We start from the raw sequence: 25,236 nt of genomic DNA, 5'->3' as shown, positions 1-25,236 counted from the left end.
TACCCATTGACCATATTTATTTTGACGCCTATACATTTTTATATCTTTCATATTGGGATTTTCATTGATTTATCACATCTTTCTGAAAGTCTTAAAGTTTTTGTGTTGTTTCTTTGGAGAATCACCTTTGTTTTGTCCTGTAGCTGCAAAACCGAGAGGCTTGTCAGGAACAGCCGGTGCCCGTCAAGGTGGTCATGCCCATTTTGGATGTACTGGCCACACTGCTGCGGCAGGGAGAGGAGATCATCAGCAACCCACACCATGTCAGCCTGGCCTTCAGCATCCTGTTGACAGTCCCCTTGGACCACCTGAAGCCTCCCGAGTATGGAAGCATCTTCCTGAATGTACATAATGTGCTTTTCACAATCCTGCAGTGTCATCAGAAGGTGAGGTGGAAGAACAGGGCACTGTTTTGTTAGTTGCAGGGATTCAGTCTTCATAAAGCAGTGAACTGAAGTAGTATGGGGTAATAAAAATAATGATTTGTTATTGTACACTTTTTGATTCCAGTAATTTCCAGGGCTGAAGTGGTTTCAAATATGGAAACAGGGAGCAAGGTTTCCTGAGTGCTTGCTTTAACAGTATATTAAACTGAGACTAGGAAAAGTCCAGTCAACATTGGTTACGCATTTTCTTGATGTCTCATTTCATTCTCTAATGTTTGTGAAGGTGGTGGTAATTCTTGAGGCTTAGAACAGCTAAATAATCTGTCATCTTGGGGCTGGAGTGATAGCACAGCGGGTAGGGCGTTTGCCTTGCACGCAGCCAATATGACTGACACAGGTTCAATTCCCAGCACCCCATATGGTCCCCTGAGCACTGCCAGGAGCAATTCCTGAGTGCATGAGCCAGGAGTAACCCCTGAGCATCGCCAGGTGTGACCCAAAAAGCAAAAAAAAAAAAATCTGTCATCTGAATCAAAATCTTAGATTATTGTTTTCTTTGATCACTGAGCTACTACTATAGATGTAATTCATGAGAATATATAAATAGGACAAATAAACAGGCACCATCAAATATTTGAAATTTTTTTTTAATTAAATCACTTAGAGCTATAGTTGCAAAACTTTCATGTTTGAGTTTCAGTCATACAATGATCAAACACCGACGCATCCTCCAGTGTACATTTTTCACTACCAATGTCCCTAGTATCCCTTCCTCCCCCCCACCCCTATCCCACCCTTTCCCCAACCTCTGTGACAGACAGTTTCCCTCTTTCTCTTTCTCTACTTATGGGTATTATGGTTTGAAATACAGATAATGAGAGGCCATCATGTTTGGTCCTTTATCTACTTTCAGCACGTATCTCCCATCCCGAGCAATTTCTCTAACCATAATTGATTTAGCGATCCCATCTCTATCCTAGCTGCCTTCTCCCCCACCTCATAAGGCAGGCTTCCAACTGTAGAACAGTCTTCCTGGCCCTTACAGTCCTTGGGTGTTAGTTTCATGATATTTTATATTCCACAAATCACTGTCACTGTCACTGTCATCCTGTTGTTCATCGATGCCTCGAGCAGGCCCCAGTAACGTCTCCTTTGTCCTAGACCTGAGATTTTAAAAAGTGCCACATTCGAGTCTCTTTTAGGGTCAGGAGAATGAGGCCCATCATTGTTGCTGGTTTTTGGCATATTGAATACACCACGAGAAGTTTGCTAGACTCTGTCGTGTGGGCAAGACACTTTTGGTAGTCTGCCAGGCTGTCCAGAGTAACAACTAGTTAATAAGATGTTGTGTGGCCGCAAATGCGGCCGCGCGCTTCCTGGAGCAGGGTTTTATAGTCTCTGGGTCTTGGCCGTTGATGGGATTGCATGGCACCGGGGGCAGTTGGTGGGTGTAGCAACTACATACTAGAAGGTGGGGGATCTGGGTGGAGGATCCCAATCCGAGCAGTCCCAATCCGAGCAGGCTTGGAGATTTAAATGAGTTCAATTATTCTATGTCTCCCTTTCTTTCTTACTCATTTTACTCAGCATGATAATCTCCATGACCATCCTCTTATAATCATGACTTCATCTTTCCTAATAACTGCATACTATCCCATTGTGTAGGTGTAGCAAAGTTCTTTAACCACTCGTCTGTTCTCGGGCACTCAGGTTTTTTCCAGATTCTGGCTATTGTAAACAGTGCTGTAATGAATGTACAGGTGCAGATGTTATTTCTTCTGTGCTTTTTTTGCATCCCTTGGATATATTCCCAGAAGTGGCATTGCTGGGTCAAATGGGAGCTCAATTTCTAGTATTTTGAGAAACGTCCATATTGTTTTCCACCAGCAGTTAAGGAGAGCCTCCCTCTCCCCTCATCCATGCCAACACCGGATGATTTTTTTCTTTTGAATGTGTGCTGGTTTTTGTGGTGTGAGATGATATCTCATTTTTGTTTTGATCTACATCTCCCTGATTATTAGTGATGAAGAGCATTTTCCCCCCATTTTTTGGGTCACTCCCGGTGTTGCTCAGGAATTACTCCTGGTGGTGCTCAGGGGACCTTATGGGATGCTGAGATTCGAATCTGGGTAGGCTGCATGCAAGGCAAACGCCCTACCCGCTGTGCTATCACTCCAGCCCCAGAAGAAGAGCAGTTTTTCATGAGCCTTTTGGCCATTCAGAATTCTTCCTTGAAAAAGTTTCTGTTTAATTCATTGCCCCATTTTCTGATTTGATTTTTTTTTTTTTTTTTGTAGAGTTCAACCAGTGTCTTGTGTATCCTTGATATTAACTCCTTATCAGAAGGGTATGGGGTGAATATCCTTTCCTGGTCTGTAGGCTGTCTTTGATCCTGGTCACTGTTTCTTTTGAGGTGCAGAAGCTTCTCAGTTTAAGATAGCCCTATTTGTTTATATCTGTTTCCCTTTGCTTGGTCAGTAGCATTTCATCTTTGAAGATACCTTTAGCTTCAGTATTGTGGAGGGTTTTGCCAACCTTTTCTTCCATTTGCCTTATGGATTGTGGTCTGATAATGTGGTCTTTAATCTATTTTGATCTGACTTTTGTGCATGCTGTTACATAGAGGTCTGAACCCATTTTTTGCATGTAGCTGTGCAGTTTCGCCAGAACCATTATTTTTTTTTTAATTTTTTTGTTTTATAAGGTAATTCACAATATTTGATGTAATATTCAAACACCAATCCCACCACCATTACATCTTCCCGCCACCATATTTGGGATTTTTCTATCCCAAGCCCCAATCCTTGTTCCAAAGCACAACCGAAATAATATATTTTGTATTGTTTGTTATGAGAAACGGCTGAAAATGCAACAGAAAAGTGTCTGTAGAGGAAACAGTGTGAAGATTGTTCTATTTTGTCATGGGCCATTAAGACCTTCTATAGGATATTACTAATATGTTGTTAAAGGTTGAGTGATGTGAACTTTCGTATATCAAATCACAAATCACAAATCATCCTGTTATTTGTCGATTCTCTCGAGCAGGCCCCAGTAACGTCTCTTTCATCCTAGCCCTGAGATTATATTCAAGGCTCTTTAGGAGAATGAGACCCATCATTGTTACTGGTATTTGGCATATTGGGTACGCCACGGAAAGTTTGCCAGACTCTGCCATGTGGGCAGGCTACATTCGGTAGCCTGCCAGTTTGTCCAAAGTAGGAATGAGATAATAAGATGTCAATAATAAGATGTCCAGGAGCTGGTTTTTATAGTCTCTGAGTCTTGGCCGCTGATGGGATTACACGGCGCCAGGGGGCCAGTTGGTGGGTGTGACCCCCGCCTACTGGAATTTGGAGGATCTGGGTGGAGGATGCTCGGCCCAAATCCGAGTAGGCTTGGAGATCTCAGCCCCGGAACCCGCGTGACTTTGTCCCTCTGCCAGTACCTTCATGTGTGCGGAGAGTGGTCTCAGCATGGTGGTGGCTGGTCCTAGAGGTCTTTGGCTGCGGGTGCCCTGGTCGGGGTGGGGAGGAAAGCTCAACCGGCTCCCCTCCAAGGGGTCCCGGCGAGCGAGGACAGTCAGGCGCGGGGGCAGAAGACTGCACTTACTAATATTACTAATATGTTGTTAAAGGTTGAGTGATATGAACTTTCGTATATATATCTGAAAAAATATATCTGTATATATTTTCCTCAATGATTGATTGCCTACTATATGAACCCCACCAGATGTGGTGTGGTACTCTTGGAGAATGGGTAGGGAGTGTCTTATGATGTGTGGTGTGGCCGCATTTGCAATCCAGGAATAAATTCACTCCTGAGGCTCGGCCCGAGCAGGTGAGGAACAGCCTTGAACATGGCAGTGGTTGAGTTGTGGAGGTTTTCGGCTGCTCGGGCTGGGTCCCTAGGGGCAGGGAGGGCTCTCACTCTCCCCCCTCTTGGGCACCCTGAGTGAAGCAGCCTGGGCGGGGTCCAGTGGTATGGCTATGGCAGGGTCATGTTGCGCCCTTCTGGTAGAGAAAGCCATGCAATCTGGATGGTGGCCGATGATGGGATTATCTGCCCCCTCCCAGTCTTCCCGACTCACATGTAAGCTCAGTTTTAGTCTTTCAAGCCTGATGACTTGGGCCTTTTGGTGTTCCGTTACTGTTTTTCTTTTTATCCTACATATGAGAGAGATCTTTTTTCTTACTGTAAAAGTGGTCGTGCTTGCACACATATAGAAAGAGCTAATTTCCTAAAATTCCACAGAATTGTGAAAAAGTTGATAAAGTAAATTTTTTTAGAGGTATGCAAATTTTTTTGAATGCTCTTTTTTGTTCTGGCAAGTAATTTTATTAGAATAATTTTGTTCTAATAAATTTCTTGTTAGAGGTAACACCTGCTAGAACTCAGAGCTCATTCCCAGCTCTGTGCTTAGGAGTCATTCCTGCTGGGGATCAAACCTGGTGGTGTTCAAGGCAAGTTTGTCCTGTCTCTTATTTGTTCTAAATATATATTTTTTTGTTTTTAAAATATATAATGTTATTTAAAAAGATATATTATGTGTGGGGTTTTTTGGGGGGGGGGGGGTTGAATGATAATCTAGCTGGATAGAGTATTCTGGGAGAGGTGTTCGTTTCTTTGAGTTTTTAAACTATATTCCACCATACCTGGCAGTTCTCAGGGCTTACTCCTAGCACTGCACTCAGGGATCACTTTTGGTGGAACGTGGGGGACGAAACTGAGCTCAGGTCAGTTGTATGCAGGGCAAGTACCCTGCCCACTGTGCTCTCTCTGTATCTCTGACTTGGTTTTTTCTTCTTTTTCTTTTTTTCTTTTTGGGTCACACCTGGCATTGCACAGGGGTTACTCCTGGTTCTGCACTCAGGAATTACTCCTGGCGGTGCACAGGGAACCATATGGGATGCTGGGAATCAAACCCGGGCCGGCCGCGTGCAAGGCAAACATCCTACCCACTGTGCTAGCTCAAGCCTCTCTGACTTGTTTAATGCTTTTTGCAAAACTGGTTTCAAGGCATTGAATTTCCTAAGCTGTTGCTTCCCATGAAGCTCTTCTAAGTCGAATGATAATCTAGCTGGATAGCGTATTCTTGGAGAGGTGTTTGTTTCAGTGATTTTATAAACTGTATTCCACCATTTTCTTCTGGGTCTTAGAGTCTCATTTATGGACTTTTCCTGTTTTGATCTTGCTGCTTTCAATATTCTGTCTCTGTTTTTGGATTTTGTTATTATAGCATGTTTGGAATTTTTCTGTTTGGGTCTATTTAGAGTATCTGCCTGGGACTCTTTGGGCCTCCTGGATATAAGTGCATAAAGTGCTTAACTCTGGGCATTGTACCTCAGAATACAAAAGCCCAGCTACAGAGGCTTGAAGAAGCAGAGGTAGGAGAGATAGGGGGAAGGAATTTCTGACCTCTTCGATCAACGGTGATGGAGGTGGCACCTCTACCTGCAGGCAAAGACACATGGTCCAGCCAGCTGATTCCATCCCCCATCCCGCCTAGAATCTAAGGTTGCCTCTGTGGGTGGCTGAATGAGAGGTAATAGGAGTCAGCAGTGCCAAGAAGAGGTGAACAGCAGGGGTTCCTGTGATTTAATTGGGGGCAATCATGGGGTAGCCTGAGTGGCAGTGAGCTTCTATGATTTTCCAGCAGGTATATGATAGGAGTTTGCTCCCACATGGTTTCAGGAAAGGAATTCCATAGTGGCTCAGGGATGAGGAGCGTTGGGTTCCTTTGAGTATATCTAGGAAGGGAAATCATACCTTAGGTACCATCTGCCAACTCTCACACAATCTGAGAAGCTGCATGGGGTCCAAATCTATGTTCGTACAGGGAAGGAGGTCCTGGGATGTTTACCACCCACCTCTGAAAGCTGGCAGTGAAGTCCATCAGTTTTTGATAAAAATGAAACTGAGGGAGGACGGGAGAGATAGTACAGGATTAAGGTACGTATCCTAAATGGAAGCCGACTGGTCCAGGAGTAAACCTTAAGCACTGCTGGGTATGGGTCAAAGCTAAAAAAAAAAAAAAGTTACTGCTTTGTGTGCAGGAGCCCTGGATCACACCTTAAGGCTGCTCTTGTGTATGAAGGAGGAGGTGAGAAGATACACTTCATTTAACTTTGGGTAACTTATAAAGTAAAAGTTGTTGAAGCAATTACGTTTTTTAAATATGCTTTTTTCTACTATTACAGGTAATGCTGAAAGCCATCCCTTCTTTCTTAAATTGTTTTAATAGATTGGTTTTTTCGGTTATTCATGAAGGACGACAGAAAGACAAAGGTAAATCATTTATGGTAATAGATGTACAGTTTCAAGTATCTTGACCATGTGACTCTGGCCACATATTTACTGAAAATTTAAACCATTTATAAGTAAGGGAAATACTAAGATAATATTCAGTGAGTAATGGATACTGAAACAACTTTTGTTTTTTTTTTGTTTTTTTTGGTTTTTTTTTTTTTTTTTGCTTTTCGTGTCAAACCCTGCATTGCACAGGGGTAACTCCTGGCGTACTGGAGGGACCATATGGGATGCTGGGAATCAAACCTGGGTTGGTCGCATGCAAGGTAAACGCCCTACCCACTGTGCTGTCGCTCTAGGCCCCAGTAGTTTTCTTTTTATTCACAAAAAATGAATGCATTTTACATCTCCTAATTTTTCTAGGAACATACGTACAATCAAGGAGATGTAAAAGTCATTCTTTTGGGACCGGATAGATACCATGGGGGCTAAGGCACTTGCCTTGCATGTGACAGATCCTGGTTTTATACCAAAGCATCATCAGGAATTATCTCCAGTACAGAGCATAGGTTTTATAGATCAAAACGTGTAGATTTAAGTCATAGCTACTTGAATGAATTAACATTTGAGCAAAGAGAAAAGGTATAGTTAGCATTAAGGTATATTATGAAATTATTTTGCCTTGTTTGGGGATAAGTCAGTGGCAGAAATAGGTATTCACTTCTCACATTCCTGATGCAGAGAATAGGTCAGTGTAGTATATCAATACTTTTAGGAGCATTGAGCAGCAGAATACATCTCATCCTGAATCAGCTTCATTTATTTGGTGGGTGGTAACCTATTTTCCTCTGGGGCCTCTACAAGAAGGAATCTATCTTCTGACTATCTAAATAGGAGATGAGAAGGGCAGTATAGGGGAGGACTGGCCTAGGACTCAGAGCATTCATGGAGCTGAGTCCTGGTCACACACCTGATGGTTAGTTGTTAATGCATGTCCTTTGCCATGTGTTCTGAGGGAGTCATGGGAACACAGAGCACATTCTTTGTTTGTAGATCTGTGTTGTGTGTGCCAAGACTTGATTGTCTGATGTAAAGTTTTAACTATTTGTTGATAATCTAATGTGCTCTTTAGTGACCTTTATTAAACTTGTGGCTTTAGTAATAAAAGCCAGGTAATTTTTGAAATGTATGCACATGTTTAATAGTCTTGAGAGAGAAGAAATGTTTCATATTGGATATGAAAGTTGATTATAAAGTATATGGCCTGTTTTCAGTGGATTCTTAATTTTATTCACTTTTTACTTTTTTTCTCTCTCTCATTTTGGGCCACACCTGGTAGTGCTGAGGTGTTTACTCCTGAGTCTCTGTCCAGGGATCTGGCAATGTTGGGGCAACCATATGGAGTGATGGGATCAAAGATCAAACTAGGTTAGTTGCATGCAAGGCAAGTACTGTACAGTCCAGCCTAAGTTTAGTGTTTAATTTACGTAATTTCATAAAATTCTATGGATGTATATTATGTACGTAAGACACATTAAAAGTTTTATGAAAGACATGGTGGGGACTGAAGAAATAGTGTAGGGGTTAAGGACCTTGCATTGCAGGGCTTACTCCTGACTCTGCTCAAAGATCTCTCCTGGCAGGGCTTGGAGGACCATATGTGGTATGGTGCTTGGGATCGAACTGTGGTTGGCTGCATGTAAGGCAAGTGCCTTGAATACTGTACTGTAGCACTGTCCTTTCATTGTGTTCGAGCAGGCACCGGTAACGTCTCCATTGTGAGACTTGTTACTGTTTTTGGCATATCGAATACGCCACAGGGAGCTTGCCAGGCTCTGCTCTGCGGGCAGGATACCCTCGGTAGCTTGCTGGGCTCTCCTAGATGGATGGAGGAATCGAACCCGGGTCGACTGGGTGCAAGGCAAACGCCCTACCCGCTGTGCTGTCACTCTAGCCCATACTATACTGTGAGTTCACAAAATAAGAGTGAATGCTGATGCTGTGATGCTTGTGTGTTTGGTGGGCCCTGACATGTCTCCTGTCCTCCCCAGGCCTCCCCAGCAGAGAGACAGAATGGGGAACCACAGCCTGGTGGTGAAAATGGCCCATTTAATGCAGAGCTGCTAGCATACTTATAGAACATCTGAGGCAGGGGTTGAGGTAAGAAAGTAGGTGTGATTGATCATTTACATAGGTAAGATATTTGGAAACTTACATAGATAAAACATAGGAAATTCTCTTTTGTGGAGATTAAAGCAAGGAGATACTCTGTCTCCTAGGGACATTTATATTGCTTTTATCTTTCCCTCTAGTTGTATAAGTTATCAGTACTTGCAGTAGTGTGAATAAACACAGAGATGAAGATCCCAACACTTAGTTCTCTGGGCTCTGAGAGCAAGCAAGGCTTTTACTGTAAATCCCAGACTAAGTTCTCAGGCCAGTTCAACTTGTCCTTCATTATGGGGATCCTGTCTCTTAAGTCATAACAGCTTGCATTTTTGCTTTCTAGACTGTCTCATTTTGTTGCCGGGGTAGCTTTTGCCAGTTGCTCTGGGTCTATCCCAGTCCCATGTTGAGATCTCCCTTTTGGGGTGTTAGGATCGATAGCAACTGAAGCCTGAGTCAAGTAATTATGACCAAGTAATCATGCCCAGGAGTAGATATGGTTCAGAGTCAGTCAACTCCCAATTATTAGGAGCATAGCATTTATGGTCTTTCTGTGTTTAACCAAAGACTATTGCTCTATAGTAAAATATCAAAAGGATGTAGGGGAAATAGAAAAGCAGGTACTGGAGCTGGAGCGATAGCACAGCGGGTAGGGCGTCTGCCTTGCATGCGGCCAACATGGCCGACCCGAGTTCGATTCCTCCGCCCCTCTCGGAGAGCCCGGCAAGCTACCGAGAGTATTCGATATGCCAGACACAGTAACAACAAAGTCTCCAATGGAGACGTTACTGGGCCCGCTCGAGCAAATCGACGATCAACGGGAGGGCCTTTACTTTACTTTACTTTACTAAAGAAACTTCTATAGTTCATTTGCCCTTCTAGCCCCAGCCCCAGCATTTATCTGCTTTTAGTGTCTGTATTTGTCCTTTAATATTTTTTAACTTTTTAAATTTAAAAAGTAGTTCACAATGAGCTGGAGCGATAGCCCAGTGAGTAGGGCGTTTACCTCACACGCGGCCAACCCGGGTTCGATTCCTCCGCCCCTCTCAGAGAGCCTGGCAAGCTACCTGTGACGTATTTGATATGCCAAACACAGTAACAGGTCTCACAATGGAGATGTTACTAGGCCTGCTCAAGCAAATCAATGAACAACGGGAAGACAGTGCGACAGTTCATAATATTTGATCGCATTTTATATTCAAATACCAATCCCACCACCATTATACCTTCCCACCACCATATTTTGGATGTTTTCATCCCGAGCCCCAAAGTAGAACCGAAATATTATATTTTATATTGTTTGTTATGAAAACCCACTGAAAATGGTCCCAGAAAGTTTCCTTAGGGGAAAGGGTGTGAAGATCGTTGTATTTCACCCAGAGGCCATTAAGCCCTTCTATAAGAGATCTATAATTTTAACTGTTGTTAAAATTTGAGCCTTTGTGTGCTTGTGTGTGTGTGTGTGTGTGTGTGTGTGTGTGTGTGTTTCCCTCTAAGATTGGTTGCCTCCTACTTTGAATCCCATCAAATATAGTTTGATAATCTTGGAGTATGGGTGGGGTGTGTGGTATGAAGTGTCGCAGCCACGCGGTCCAGGAATAGGTTCACTTGTGGGTGAGGGTCGGCCTGAGCATGTGGAGAGCAGCCGTGAGCATGGCAGCAGTTGAGTTCTGGAGGTTTTCAGCTGCCGGGGTTGGGTCCCTAGGGGCGCCAAGGAGGTCTCATCTGCACCCATCCACAGCACCCTATGTGAAACAGTCCTCTTAATATTTTAATAAAAGTAGTTCTATCACTGTACTAAGTTGTGAACCAGTAGGGAAAGACTTTCTGGCATTTGTGCATTTTACTACCAGGTTCTGTTGTGAACTCTAGCAAGACAGGTGGGACCTAGGCTGTGCATATATTTCAGGTGGTTAGAATTTTTTTTTTTTTTCATTTGTTTTGGGGTCAACCCTGTTGGTTGACCCAGGGCTAACTTCTGGATCTGCACACAGGAGCCACTCATGGCGATGCTTGGGGGAAACATATATGATGCCAGGGAACCTATATGATGCCAGGATCAAACCTGGGTCAACTGCCACGCAAGGCAAGTGCCCTACCAGTACTACCACTCTGGCCCCACGTGGTTAGAATTCAATGCACAGGGGTTATTCCTGGCTCATGCACTCAGGAATTACTCCTGGCAGTGCTCGGGGGACCATATGGGATGCTGGGAATCAAACCCGGGTCCACCGTGTGCAGGGCAAACTCCCTACCCACTGTGCTATTGCTCCAGTCCCTGGTTAGAATTCTTGAGTGGAGTTAAAAATCCCTGGGTGGTCCTGACCTCTTAAGATGGAAAGAACTAGGAGTCAGAAATAAATCTGGGAAGATAGAGGGTTTAAAATTATAACTAAGTCATCTGTATCAGCCTGTTAGAGAAAAAGATCCTATGCAATTTTGGAACTTGAGGATCAAAAACAGTATTTTATTTTTAAAATCTGATGTTTTTCGGGGGTGGGTACAGTGGTTGAGGTCTAGTCTTGGGGGTTGTGTGTAGCAGGTTCAGTGTATACACATCATGGTCTCTAGCCCTTTGAGCTTTCTTCCCTGACCCAAAATTGGTTGTATTTTAAAAATTACTATCCTTTTTTTTTTTTTTTGGCTTTTTGGGTCACACCTGGCGGTGCACAGGGGTTACTCCTGGCTCTGCATTCAGGAATTACTCCTGGCGGTGCTCAGGGGACCATATGGGATGCTGGGAATCGAACCCGGGTCGGCCACGTGTAAGGCAAACACCCTACCCACTGTGCTATCTCTCTAGCCCCCCAAAATTACTATGCTTTAAAGATAATATGTATTTATTTTTCCATGTTAAAGCATCCCTTAAAAATAGTAATCCTATAGTTTTTCCTTAAAATTATTATAATTAGGAGAGCAGGGTGATAGTACACTGAATAGAGCATCTGCCTTGCAAGTGCTGACCCAGGTTTGTTCCCAGCTCCACATATGGTACCCCAAATACTGCCGGAAGTGTTCCCTGAGAGCAGCCAGATTATGACTCCCCCCCAGCCCAAAATTATTAGAGTTAGACTTTTTAAAAAAAAAAAACCCATGGACTCTTCAATATTTAAGTTTCTTCCCCTTTGTTATTGACAAAAATATAAGGACATAACTCCCCCTGACTGTTCAAGACTTTCTGAGTAAAGTAGATGGTTTGACAGAAACAGAGACTTATACTTAAAATGTACGGGACTTGCACTAATAAACAGACTTCTTCTGCAGGAGGCACTGATGACCTGCCAGTGATCCTAGAGTGTGCCCGCTTGGTGGAAAGGATGTACAGCCATATTGCAGCTCAAACCGAAGAGTTCACAGTGTTCTCCCCATTCATGGTGGCCCAGTATTTGACTGAGGTGCAGAAGGTAAACAGAACTGTCTTCCCTATTGCTTTCATTTATTGTTGCTTGTAGCAGGACTTCTTAACCCAGTGCCTCTTTATCCATTATCATTTGTTCACTGTGATGATGGGCTGCTGGGACATCTGGTGTTTCTAGTTAACCCTGAGAGAAATAAACCAAGTGATGTTCAAAGGGCTGCAGGCCTGGTTGGTCTATAGGAGCTGCCCAGTAACTTATCTTTTCATATTCAAGCACAAAATTCCTGGGACTATTTTGGTTCATTTCATTAGTAGTGGGCTGGAGCGATAGCACAGCGGGTAGGGCGTTCGCCTTACATGCGGCCAACATGGCCGACCCGAGTTCGATTCCTCCGCCCCTCTCGGAGAGCCCGGCAAGCTACCGAGAGTATCTCGCCCGCACGGCAGGGCCTGGCAAGCTCCCCGTGACATATTTGATATGCCAAACACAGTAACAACAAAGTCTCCAATGGAGACGTTACTGGGCCCGCTCGAGCAAATCGACGATCAACGGGAGGGCCTTTACCTTTAACTTTACCTCATTAGTAGTAATTGAGATGAGATATTACCCAGGTCCAATAACAGGAGCTTCCAGTGAACTAGGCTTATTGGAAAGAAGGGTTTTGGGGTTTCTGAACTTTGGGAATTTTTTAACGACTTTTGAGGCCCCTTTTTAATCTACCTCAGGCACTCAAAGTAGATGGCATAGAGATACTGATAAGTTTGTTAGCTAGGTTAAACAAAATGCTTGTCCCTGTTAATCTAACTTTTGGATAGTCCAATAGTTAATAGTCATTTTATTATGGAATGTCAGTATGCTAGATTCAAAATTCCATAAGGCTGTGTGTTTATAAGACTTTTTACTCTTGAAAGCCAGAGTTCTGGGTAATCATTTAAAGCAGCTGTGGTATCCCAGAATCCATTGGCAGGACAGTATTATATTTTATTCATTTATTCTTAATTTGGCAAGAAAGAAAATAGTCCATTTGCATTAGGGGATTCCACTGAGAAACCCATAAATCTCTTTAGACCAGAAAGTTATTTAAAATTTTGTTTATGTTTATTTGTTCTGGGGTCACACCCAGTGATGCTCAGGGTTTACTCCTGGCTCTGTACTTAGGAGGTGCTCCTGGCAGTGCTTGGAGGATCACATGGGATGCCGAAGAACCCATGTTGGCCTTGTGCAAGGCAGATGCCCTATCTGCTGTACTATCACTTCAGCTCCTTTAATTTTAAGTGCTAGATAGCAAGTGTAACTTAATTTCCTTTGCATTCCCCCCTACTGTTTTTGAGGAGTGGGGCATTGGACAGCGTTTGTGAAGAGAGGCTATGGTTCCTGTCTTCACCATGCAATAATGTGTCATGAGGAATGTGTATTATGAGAATGATGACTCCTGTTAACCTTTTTTTGCCTGTAGATCAAATTTACAACTGTCCCTTAGTTTTGGTAACTCGGAGTACTCTTACCCTGCTTATGTTGCAGAAATTAACTGTTTATCGCACCCTACCCCCATCCAGCAGTGCTGGGTTTGACCACGTGTAAGCAGATGCTTTAACCCCTGTGCCATCTCTCTTGCCCTTGTTTCTTTTTTGTTCCCCATCTTTATCTTTTAGACATAAAGATGGGAATTGGTTGTGTATTCTTTGCTTCCATTTTTGGCCATTCTCAGTGCAGTGTTCAGGGGCTACTCAGTGTTCAGGGGCTTGAGAGTATGTGTGGTGCTGGGGATTAAACCCAGGCCTCCTGCATGCAAAGCATAAACTGTAGTTTATTGTGCTATTCCCTGGCCTTGAGTATGTGGTCAATACTACTGGCCTTCATTCTCAACAGAACTCTGTGCTCTGGGTTGTTCTTCCATATACAAGATGCCATGGGAAGAAATTGTGAAGAATGTGGGTTCTGGATTCTGCTTTAGACTGCCTACGTTCAGATCTCAGTCATGCAATTAAAATTTTCTTTTTATCTTTGGCACTGAAATTATTTGTTTGGTGATTGATGATTGAGTAAATAGCAATCAACTTAAAAATTCCTTACCTCCTAGTGAAATTAAGGATTGTTCTTGTATTTTATTTTTCTTACCTCTTGTTCCCTAATGATTTGCAGTTGAAATTAGAGCAACATTGTACGGACAGAAGCAAATCTCTTCTTTAGAAGCATAACTCTCAGTAATCCTCTTGGAGCATCAGACTTCTAGTTAATGAAATATATCTTCACTAGAAACTTTAGAGAGACATTAATACTTCCAGGTCATCAGGACATTAATAAAGAATTAGCCCAGATCTGTCAGCTATCACCTTCCTACTGCTTTTATATTTCAGCTGCTGGGGTATTCAGAGTTTGCACTGAAGTACCAGCTTCTGCTGAAACCTGAGTAGAAGTACTTCTCTTTCTCTCCTCTCACATCTTTAAGCTTCAATAAAAACTATCTTGGTTCACACACATATAGAATACCCTGAAAAACAAAACTTCCCCAAACCCTAATATAGCCTGGTTTGAGGTGGACTGCCTACTCTGTTAAAAAGTGGACTGCCAGTTTCAGTCAAAACTAGAGTATTAGGGAGGGAATGCTTAGGGTCCAGTTCAACCATTCTAGGTTATTTGAGAATATACAACCTATGTGCTATTGTCAACAGAAATAAAATTATTAATTGGTTATCATAAATCACATTAATGATGGCTGATGAGATCTAACTGATAATTTAGTAATCAGCGATCTGTTTGGAGAGTATCAAAGTCTACCTGCCTGTCTCTTTTGCTTGGAATGGAAAAGGGTATAGTGGACTGTATTACATTTATAATGTTGTAACTGTTGGTGCCATTATCCCATAGTTAGTATAGCTTCAACCTGATCAGACATGTGGAAAAATTTAATATGCAGGTGACTCATGCTACAAGGTTTTTTAAATCTAAAGACTTGTCTTTAAAGTGCCATATTAGCAAATACATAGAATCATTTGTTGAAACGTATCCATATGATGCTTAATTCCAGGTTTTTGTTTGCATGAGTGGCTTCTATTTCCCTCAGAAAAAATTTAGGGCCAAGCAATTGTACAGTGGGGAGGGAGCTAGCCTTATTAGTAGCCAACCAGGGTTTGATCCCCAGCACCCCATGTCTCCCAAGCTTGCCAGGAGTGATTCTTGAGTGCAAAGTCAGGAGTATCCTTAGTATTACTGGGTGTGGCCAAATATACACCCCCCCACCCCACACACTCCTCCCAAAAAAAACAAAACAAAACAAAATTTAAACTGGAAATTAAGGTGATGTTCAACATGATTTAGGTGTTGCAAGATAGTTTATATTGAAACTTCTTTAGAAAGATGTGAGGAGAGAGAAAGCTAAAGGTGTGTGTTCAAGCGAGAACACAGGCTGTTCCAGAATCAGAACAGACAAGCAAAGAAACATAGAAACAACCAACTGAGATACATGTTCAAGGGAGAACATGGGCTTGAAGAGCAAGCTGCATGATTTTTCCCCTTATTATTTTTTCTAATTGAATTACTGTGAGATACATAGTTACAAAATTGTTCATGAGTTGGTTTCATGAACGTGCATATTCATATAATGTCCCAACACCCATCCCTTCACCAGTGTACATTTCCCACCACCAATGTCCCCAGTTTTCCTCCTGACACTTGCCTACCACCCAGCCTGCCTCTATGGCAGGCACTTTTTTTTTTCCTCTCTTTTGCAGCATGATTTTTTTTTAAAGGATGTGTTTTCTCAGGTTGGAGTAGAAATTAAAATTTCCTTTTAAATCTTACCAGAGCTTCCTATAGTAGCCCGTTTACTCTTACAAAGATGTATCTTCCTTCCCAAGGTTACCTTGTATCCAGCGGTGAAAAATCTTCTGCAGGAAGGCATTTATCTAATCTTGGACCTCTGCCTTGAGCGTGACATCCAGTTCTTACGAGTTTCACTGCATCCAGGAATGAGAGATGTCTTTAAGGAGCTCTACAATGATTACATGAAGTACCATAAGGCGAAACACGAAGGAGAGAAAAGATACACTGCTTAAGACTGCATTATAGACATGTGACATGTCTTTAGCTCCATGTAGAATGTCTTTTGGCTCCAAAGAATGAAAAAATGAAAGACTTTAAATGTTGTAACTTGCATATGTGGAAAGCTCTTTGGATTAATGTAATGTTACTGTATTTTACAATAATTTTTAGAGTACTTTTTAAGTTTATTTTTTTAATGTAATAAGAATTGTAATAGAGCCCCGAAAATTGACTCGTAATGAAGTGAATTAAATAAAATAATTGCAGAGTTTCTTGTGTCTGTCCCAGTTGTAGATTTTGTCTCCATCCAGTGTTTTGGTGTTCCTTCTCCCTACTAGGAACTATGTAGAAGTTTGCCTTTTTCACTTCAGGTAAATGGATGAATTAGGATCATATTGTGTAAAGAAAAAAATGCATAGCAGTGCAAGCACGCATTAGGAAGCAAGAAAGAGACTACATAAACCCTACTGCACAGCTTAAACAGCTAGAACAAAATCAACAGAAAGTAACCCAATGCAAGCAGAAGGTAAGAAATAATAAAACTGAGAACAGAAATTAATGAAATCAAAACAAAACAAAAAATGATCAGTGAAACCAAGAGCTGGTTCTGTAAAGAATTAACAAGTTTGACAAACCATTAGCAAGACTCACAAAGAAAGAAAACCTTAGTAAACCATCAGAAATGAAAGGGGAGGAGTCACAACAGATACCACAGAATTTCAAGGATCTTCTTTGAAAGCCATTGTGTCATGAAATTGGAAGGAGAATCTAGAAGAAATAGATAAATGTTGGACTTACACAACCTCCCAAGGTTTGATCAAGAAGAAACAGCACCTGAACAGGCCAATTAAAGAAATCGAAACAGCAATCAAAAGTCTCCCCAGGAGCCGGAGAAATAGTACAACAGGTAGGGTGCTTGCCTGGCAGGCAGGTATACTGGTTTGATCCAATGCACCCAATATGGTCCCACAAGATCTGGCGGGAGTGATGATACCTGAGTGCAGAGTCAGGAGTAACTCTGAGCACCACTGAGTGTGGCCCTCAAACCAAAGTAAATTAATACATTGAATATTCCCCACCCAGGTTTAACTGCCAGCACCATATATGGATGCCAAAGCACCACTCTGAGCACAGAGACAGGAATAAGACTTGAGAACTGTTCAGTGTGGGGAAAAAAGTTTTCCCTAGTACCAGATGTGTTTATTAGTGAGTTCTTCCAAACATTTATAAGACATCCATAAAATCATTTTAAGACTCATTCGGAAAGTTGAAGAAACAAGAATTCTTACAATTTCCATGAGGCAAACATTTTTCTGATACAAAAAGCAGAGATATCACCAAAAGAGGAAAACCATAAATCTATATCCTTGATGCAAAGACCATCAACAAAATATTAGCAAATGGAAACCAACAATAAAAAGAAATCATATACTATGATCAAGTCGAATTTATTATCAAGGCTGACTTATATGCAAGTAAATCAGTATGCCATATAAATACCAGGAAAAATAAAAATAGTATATCAGTAGATGAAGAGAAAGCATTTAAGAAGCCCCAATATCAATTCATGATTAAAACTCCCAATATAATGATAGTTGAGGAAACTTTCCTTGACATAGTTATATCAATTTAGCAAAAGCCCATAGCAAACACTGTAATTAATGGCAAAAATATGAAAGCATTTCTTCTAAGATCAAGCATAAAATAAGATTGCCCACTACTATTCAATAATCAGAAGTCCTGCTCATAAGAATCAGGCAAGAAAGATGTAAATGGCTTGCAGATCAGAAAATAAGTAAAGCTCATTATCCATAGATGACATGATACTTAGAAAACCCTAAGGACTCTAAAACAAAACAAAAATTTCTAGAAATAATAGACTTTTACAGTGAAGTGGCAGGCTACAAAATCAATGCACAGAAATCTGGCTTTTCTAGATCTTGAAACATGAAAATCATGAAAAAGAAGGGAAAGAAATTTCTATTTCTCGCCATTCTATTTCTTTCTATTTCTCGCCAGGGCCCCTTGGAGGGGAGCGGGTTGAGCTTTCCTCTCTGCCCTGGCCAGCGCCCCGGCAGCCGAAGACCTCCAGGACCAGCCACCACCATGCTGAGACTACTCTCCGCACACCTGAAGGTACCGGCAGAGGGACAAAGTCACGTGGGTTCCGGGGCCGAGATCTCCAAGCCTACTCGGATTGGAGTTGAGCATCCTCCACCCAGATCCTCCAAATTCCAGTAGGCGGGGGTCACACCCACCAACTGGCCCCCTCGCGCCGTGTAATCCCATCAGCGGCCAAGAGTCACAGACTGTAAAATCCAGCTCCTGGAGGAGAAGAGCGCAGTCTCCTGCCTCCGCGCCTGGCTATTCCTCGCCGGGGCCCCTTGGAGGGGAGCGGGTTGAGCTTTCCTCCCCGCCCTGGCCAGGGCCCCGGCAGTCGAAGACCTCCAGGACCAGCCACCACCATGCTGAGACCACTCTCCGCACACCTGAAGGTAGCGGCAGAGGGACAAAGCCACGTGGGTTCCGGGGCCGAGATCTCCAAGCCTACTTGGATTGGAGTCGAGCATCCTCCACCCCGATCCTCCAAATTCCAGTAGGTGCGCCGCGCGACATCTTATTATGACATCTCATTCCTACTTTGACAAACTTTGACAAATTGTACCTCAGAAAATTAAATACCTGGAAATCAGCTTTAATACAAAGCTGTCACTGTCACTGTCTTCCTGTTGTTCATCAATTCAGCGAGATACTCTCAGTAGCTTGCCGGGTTCTCCGAGAGGGGCGGAGGAATCGAACTCGGGTTGAGCATGTGGGCTGCGTGCAAGACAAACGCCCTACCCCTGTGCTATCATTCCAGCCCAATAAAAAGCTAAGAGAAAAATTTTATTTTTTTAAATATTTTTATGAAGTTCACAATAAATTTATTACACTCAATATTCCAATACCAATCCCACCAGTATTACAGCTTCCCACCACCAATATTTCAAAATTTTCACACCACCACTCAAGCCTATCCCAGTAGCAGTCCCTAAATATTTTGTATTGCTTGTTATAAATAATCTGCTACAAATGATCAAAGTTTCCTTAGAAGAAAGTTGTGTGAAGATTGTTGTCTCAGCCTGGAGACATTAAGCCCTTGTATAAGAGATTTACTAACATGCTGCTACAGGTTGAGCCTTGTGTGCTAATATGTGTGTATAAATTGTCACTGTCATTGTCCTCCCATTGTTCATCAGTTTCCTTGAGTGGGCCCAGTAACGTCTCCATTGGAGACTTTGTTGTTACTGTGTTTGGCACATCACGGGTAGCTTGCCAGGCTCTCTGTGCGGGCAAGATACACTTGGTAGCTTGCCGGGCTCTCCCAGAGGGGCGGAGGAATCGAATTCAGGTCAGCCATGTTGGCTGCGTGTAAGGCAAACGCCCTACCGCTGTGCTATCGCTCCAGCCCAGTGTGTATAAATTATATATAAAAAACTATATATAGGTTTCTTTTTTTGGGGGGGGGGGGTGTTCTGATTTGCAAAAGAGGCAATGAGTGGCAATCATGTTTGGTCTATAGTCTACTTTCAGCGTGCTTCTCCCATCCTGGGAGGATCCTCCCAACACCCTTTATTTGGTGCTCCCTTCTCTGAGTTCCCTTTTCTCCTACCCAAGCACAAAAATTTGTAAGTCTGCAGCTGTACCCCATGGTGTCTCACTAATAAAAATTTAAATAAATATTGTTATTGCAGAGTAAAAAAAAAAAGTAAAAAAGCTAATAAAAAAAACTATATGTAGTTTTTAATGAAGATCAGTTGCCTTCTGCTTTACACCCCATTGAATGTAGTCTGCCACTCCTGGTATATCAGTGGAGTACAGATGTCATATGGTTGATGTGCTCCAGAAATTCTACAATTTTAAATAGGTTGATACAGCTGAAGTTAAAGTTTTAACTGGATGGTGACTTTTTTTGCTTTTAAACTTCATTTATTTTGCTTCTCTTAAAAGGTCAAGTGCACATGAATGCAAGTACTAACAACATTCATAATCAGTGTCAAGGAAAAATCATATCTGTAAGTTTTAAGTTTCTGATTTTGGTTTTTGAAGAATTTCCAATAAAACTATAACTTTACTGAGATAAAATTCATAAAACTAGACTCATTACCAAAGGTAAAGTCACCTTTTTTTTTTCCAATTACCTGTACCCCATTCGGAAAGATGTGACTTCATACTTAAAGGTCCTATGTGGCCTCTAGGACACATCAGTATCCAGTCCAAGGGGAGGGAAAAAGACAAAGCCCAAGTAATGCATATCACTGTGCTTAGCTTAGATTGACAGTATTCAATTACATGATACCATCAAGCATCAATGAAAGTTAGATTAACAATAATCTTTTTTTAAGCCCTAAGAACAATAACTTTAAAAAAATTTTTATTAGTGAAACACCATGAGGTACAGTTGTAGACAAATTTTTGTTAGTGAAACACCATGAGGTACAGTTGTAGACAAATTTTTGTGCTTGGGTTTCAGTTATACAATAATCGAGTACCCATCCCTCCACTAGTGCCCGTTCTCCACCACCACTAATCCCAGTATTGCTCCCACCCCCCCATCCCCCATCCCACCCTGCCTCTGTGGAAGGGCACTCCTTTTTGTTCTCTCCTTTTGGGTGCTGTGGTTTGCAAAAGAGGAATTGAGTGGCAATCATATTCGGTGTATACTTTCAGCATGCATCTCCTGGATGGTGACTTTGGAGTCCAGAGGCATGTCTGAAGCTTGTTGCACTCTACCAAGATTTGTGAGTCACTGGATCATGACCATTAATGAGCTTATATGGTACCAGAGGAAGTTCATGGGTTTGACTGCCAGGCTCCTGGAAGTGCAGGGAGATGGGAGGAGGTGGCCCTTTCCCAAGCCATGCAAGCCTGGAGATTTTGGTCACAAAACCTGCCTGCCTGAGTTTTTCAGCAGATGCACTCACAGATGAGGCTCATCTGAGCCTGTGGAGATTGGCCTTGAGCAGTGATAGAGTTCTGGAAGTATTCTTTCCACTGTAGGGGTTCTGTTAGGGGAGGTGAATCTCTCTACTTGTCCCCCTCTGAGGTGCCCCAGTGTGAGGTTCAGGCTAGCCGGGGTCCAGTGACATGTCTTGAAATTTTTTTTTAAATTTTTTATTAAAACTGTGAGATACAGTTACAAAGCTTTCATGATTGAGTTTCAGTCATACAATGATCGAACACCTATCCCTCCACCAGTGTACATTTTCCACCACCAAAGTCCCCAGTATCACTCCTGCCACCTCCATGCCACCCCACTCCTTGCCTCTATGGCAGACAATTTTCTTCGTACTTTCTCTCTGTTTTGAGCATTATGGTTTGCAGTAGAGATACTGAGAGACCATCATGTTTGGTCTTGTATCTACTTTCAGCTCACATCTCCCATCCTGAGTGATCCCTCAACCATCATTGACTTAGTGGTCCCTTCTCTATCCCAACTGCCTTCTCCCCCAGCATATGAGGGAGGCTTCCAATCGTGATCCAATTCTCCTTACTCTTGTGTCTACTGTCCTTGGGTGTTAATCTCATATTATGTCATTTTATATTTCGCAAATGAGTGCAGTCTTTCTCTGTCCTCCTTCTGACTCATTTCACTCAGCATGATACTCTCCATGTCCATCCACTTATAAGCAAATTTCATTACTTCATCTTTCCTAGTGCTATATAGTATTTCACTGTGTAGATATACCATAGTTTCTACAACCAGTCCTCTGTTCTCGGGCACTTGGGTTGTTTGCAGATTCTGGCTATTGTGAACAGTGCTGCAATGAACATACAGGTGCAGATGTCATTTCTACTGTGCTTTTCTGTACCCTCAGGATATAGTCCCAGAAGTGGTATTGTTGGGTCAAATGGGAGCTCAATTTCTAGTTTTTTGAGGAATGTCCATATTGTTTTCCAGAAAGGCTGGACCAGTTGCATTCTCACCAAAAATGAAAGAGCATCTCTTTCTCCCCACATCCGCACCATCACTGGTTGTTTTTGTTCTTTTTAATGTGTGCCAGTCTCTGTGGTGTGAAATGATATCTCATTATTGTTTTGATTTGCATCTCCCTGATGATTAGTGATGTAAAGCATTTTTTCATGTGTCTTTTGGCCATTTTTTTTGAGGAAATTTCTGTTTATTTCTTCTCCCCAATTTTTGATAGAACTGGAGACTTTTGTCTTGTACAGTTCTACTAATGTCTTGTACATCCTGGGTATTAATCCCTTGTCTGAAGGGTATTGGGTAAATAATTTCAAAAGAAAATTTTTAAAAGGGCATAGAAAATAGAAACATATCCTATGTTCATAGATTGGAAGGATAATATCAAAATGATAATCTTAAAAGCAGTTCCTATTAATAAACCTATAACAATATTTTTAAAATTTCAATTAAATGGTACTGGACATCCCTTGAATAGCAATCTAAAGAAAAAAGTAGATGGGAGACTTCAATTCCCCAACTTCAGAATATATTATAAAGCTGTCGTGTGTGTGTGTGTGTATGTGTATACATTTATATACACACATATGGGCTGGAGCAATAGCACAGCGGCAGGGTGTTTGCCTTGCACGCAGCCAACATGGCCAACACGAGTTCTATTCCTCTGCCCCTCTCGGAGAGCCCAGCAAGCTACTGAGAGTATCCATTTAATCAATCATATTAAATTTACTAGCTAAGGCAACCCACCTTTAACCAAATCTCCTAGTAATCTAGACTGCTGAACCCTTGGATGAGATTTTGTCCCTTAGCTAATCTCCAGAGAAAAAATCCGGAGTTCCGACATCTGTCGACGATCAAGAATCAGGGACGCTGTCTCATTTGCCAAGGTGTCAAAAATCAGGTGGGCTGGTCACGTAATGAGATTTAAAGACGACCGCTGGACAAGAGCTGTTACCGACTGGATTTCATGGGATGTCAAAAGACCGTGTGGCCGCCCACCTATCAGATGGTCAGACTTCTTCGTCAAGATCATAAACGATTGGTTTGAGGCTCTTCATGTTCCCGGAGCAAACAGATGCCATTGGGCTACACTAGCACGCGACAGGGACAAATGGAGACGTTACTGGCGCCCGCTCGAGCAAATCGACGACTAACGGGAAGTTAAGTGATTAAGTTATTATAGCTAATCTCCTAGAATAACATCTCCTGAAGGGGGGCCTTACAGCTGTTTATTTTGATAATGTTCAACCCCACCCATGTGCACCCCCACCCTTCACCATTTCTATGCTTTAAAAGAGAAGTAAAGGATGAAAATAAATAAAGACTGATTGTCAAACAGCCTGTGGCCCCTTCCTTCATTTGTCCACCACCGTTGACCATCCTAGGGAAGTGGTTCACGGCCACTGAAGACAGCATTGAGCACCCACACTTTTTAAATTCAATAATGATAATAATAAAAGCACTAGTAGAACTTTATAAGGAAAAAGCTACCCCTTTAAAAATGGGAGGGGGGCTGGAGCAATAGCACAGTGGGTAGGGCGTTTCCTTGCATGTGGCCGACCCAGGTTCGATTCCCAGCATCCCATATGGTCCCCTGAGCACCGCCAGAAGTGATTCCTGAATGCAGAGCCAGGAGTCAGCCCTGAGCATCGCCCGGGTGTGACCCAAAAGGAAAAAAAAAAAAGGGAGGAAGTCACGTCCCATAGCCACCATGTAAACTCATCAACCCGGTTTTCATTACTAATCTTAAGAAACATGAAGCCAAAGAATCATCCCAGTTCTCAAATCCTGGATGAGCAGCTGCATAACTTCCACAATTCTGACAATCCAGCAGAAACACAGCAAATTAGTTGGGAAAGTAGCATAGAAGCCACTAAGCTAAATCAGCAAAAAACAGTAAGAGAGAAGTCTCAGCTAGCAACACCTCAGTGAATCTTCAGACAATGACTTTTGTTATTGTTGTTTTGTTTGTTTTTTTTTTGGGGGGGGTCACACCCGGTGATGCACAGGAGTTACTCCTGGTTCATGCACTCAGGAATCACTCCTGGCGGTGCTCGGGGGACCATATGGGATGCTGGGAATCGAACCTGAATCAAACACAGGTTCGATTCCCTACCCACTGTACTATTGCTCCAGCTCCCAGACAATGACTTGAATAACACCACTGTGAGATGTAGCAATTTCCACAGATTTTCTTTTACTGAATTAATTTTATGATACAATGTACTATTTTGTTGTAACAAGAGACATAAAATAATTTTTTTTTTTGCCTGCGAAGGGGGCAGGCTTGGAGAGTTGGGGGACACTTGGGACAATGGTGGAGGGAAGATCACACTTAGGGGTGGAATTGGTCCCCAAACAATTGTGCTATGAACAACTTTGTAAACCATGGTGTTTAAATAAAGTTAGAAATAAAAGATATTTATTCAGGTCGGAAAGATAATCTAGTGGGTCAGGCACTTGCCTTATATGTGGTCAACCTGGATTCAATCCTGCCTGGATTAAGCTCCTTTTGTTCATCATTCTCCAAGATCTTAAGCTGTGCGTTTAGATTACTCATGTGGGCTTGCTCTTCCTTCCTGAGGAATGCTTGTAGAGCTATAAATTTCCTCAGAACACAGCTTTGGCCATGTCCCATATGTTCTGGTAATTCATGTCTTCATTTTCATTTGTTTCCAGGAATCTCTTGATTTCCTCTTCAATTTCCTTTCTAAGCCACTCATTGTTCAGTAGTGAGCTGTTTAACTTCCAGGTTTTTTGATTTGAATTTCTGTTTGTGTAATTCACTTATATTTTCAGTGCATTATGGTCTTACAATATCATTGATACAATCTCTATCTTCTTAATTTTTTGGAGGTATGTTTTGTAGCACAACATGTGGTCTGTCTTGGAGAATGTTCCAAGAAGAATGTGTATTCAGCTTTTTGAGGATGAAGTGTCCTGTATATATCTACTAAACCCCCTTCTTCCACTTCTTCCCTCAGATAAAGTATGTCTATGCTAAGTTTGAGACTGGTTGATCTGTCGAGAGGTCATAAGTGGTGTTGAAATCTCCAACTAGTATTGTGTTACC

At 42.2% G+C, this 25,236-nt stretch overlaps 1 protein-coding gene across 1 annotated transcript in view; it reads left to right on the top strand.

The window, feature by feature from the left end:
* URB2 (URB2 ribosome biogenesis homolog) overlaps positions 1-16,469 on the top strand; it is a 35,129-nt gene extending 18,660 nt beyond the window's left edge. Inside the window, exons 7-10 of the mRNA XM_056130695.1 lie at positions 144-386; positions 6,584-6,671; positions 12,063-12,202; positions 16,015-16,469. Coding sequence (XP_055986670.1) covers positions 144-386; positions 6,584-6,671; positions 12,063-12,202; positions 16,015-16,212 — 669 coding nt within the window. The 3' untranslated portion in view covers positions 16,213-16,469. The remainder of the gene's footprint in view (positions 1-143; positions 387-6,583; positions 6,672-12,062; positions 12,203-16,014) is intronic.
* The last annotated feature ends 8,767 nt before the right edge of the window (positions 16,470-25,236 follow it).

The sequence above is a fragment of the Sorex fumeus genome, unplaced genomic scaffold (assembly GCF_029834395.1).
Source record: "Sorex fumeus unplaced genomic scaffold, SorFum_2.1 ptg000007l, whole genome shotgun sequence".
NCBI classification, from domain to species: domain Eukaryota; kingdom Metazoa; phylum Chordata; class Mammalia; order Eulipotyphla; family Soricidae; genus Sorex; species Sorex fumeus.
Note: the sequence above shows the minus strand (reverse complement) of the source record. Positions and strands in the feature narration are given on the sequence as shown.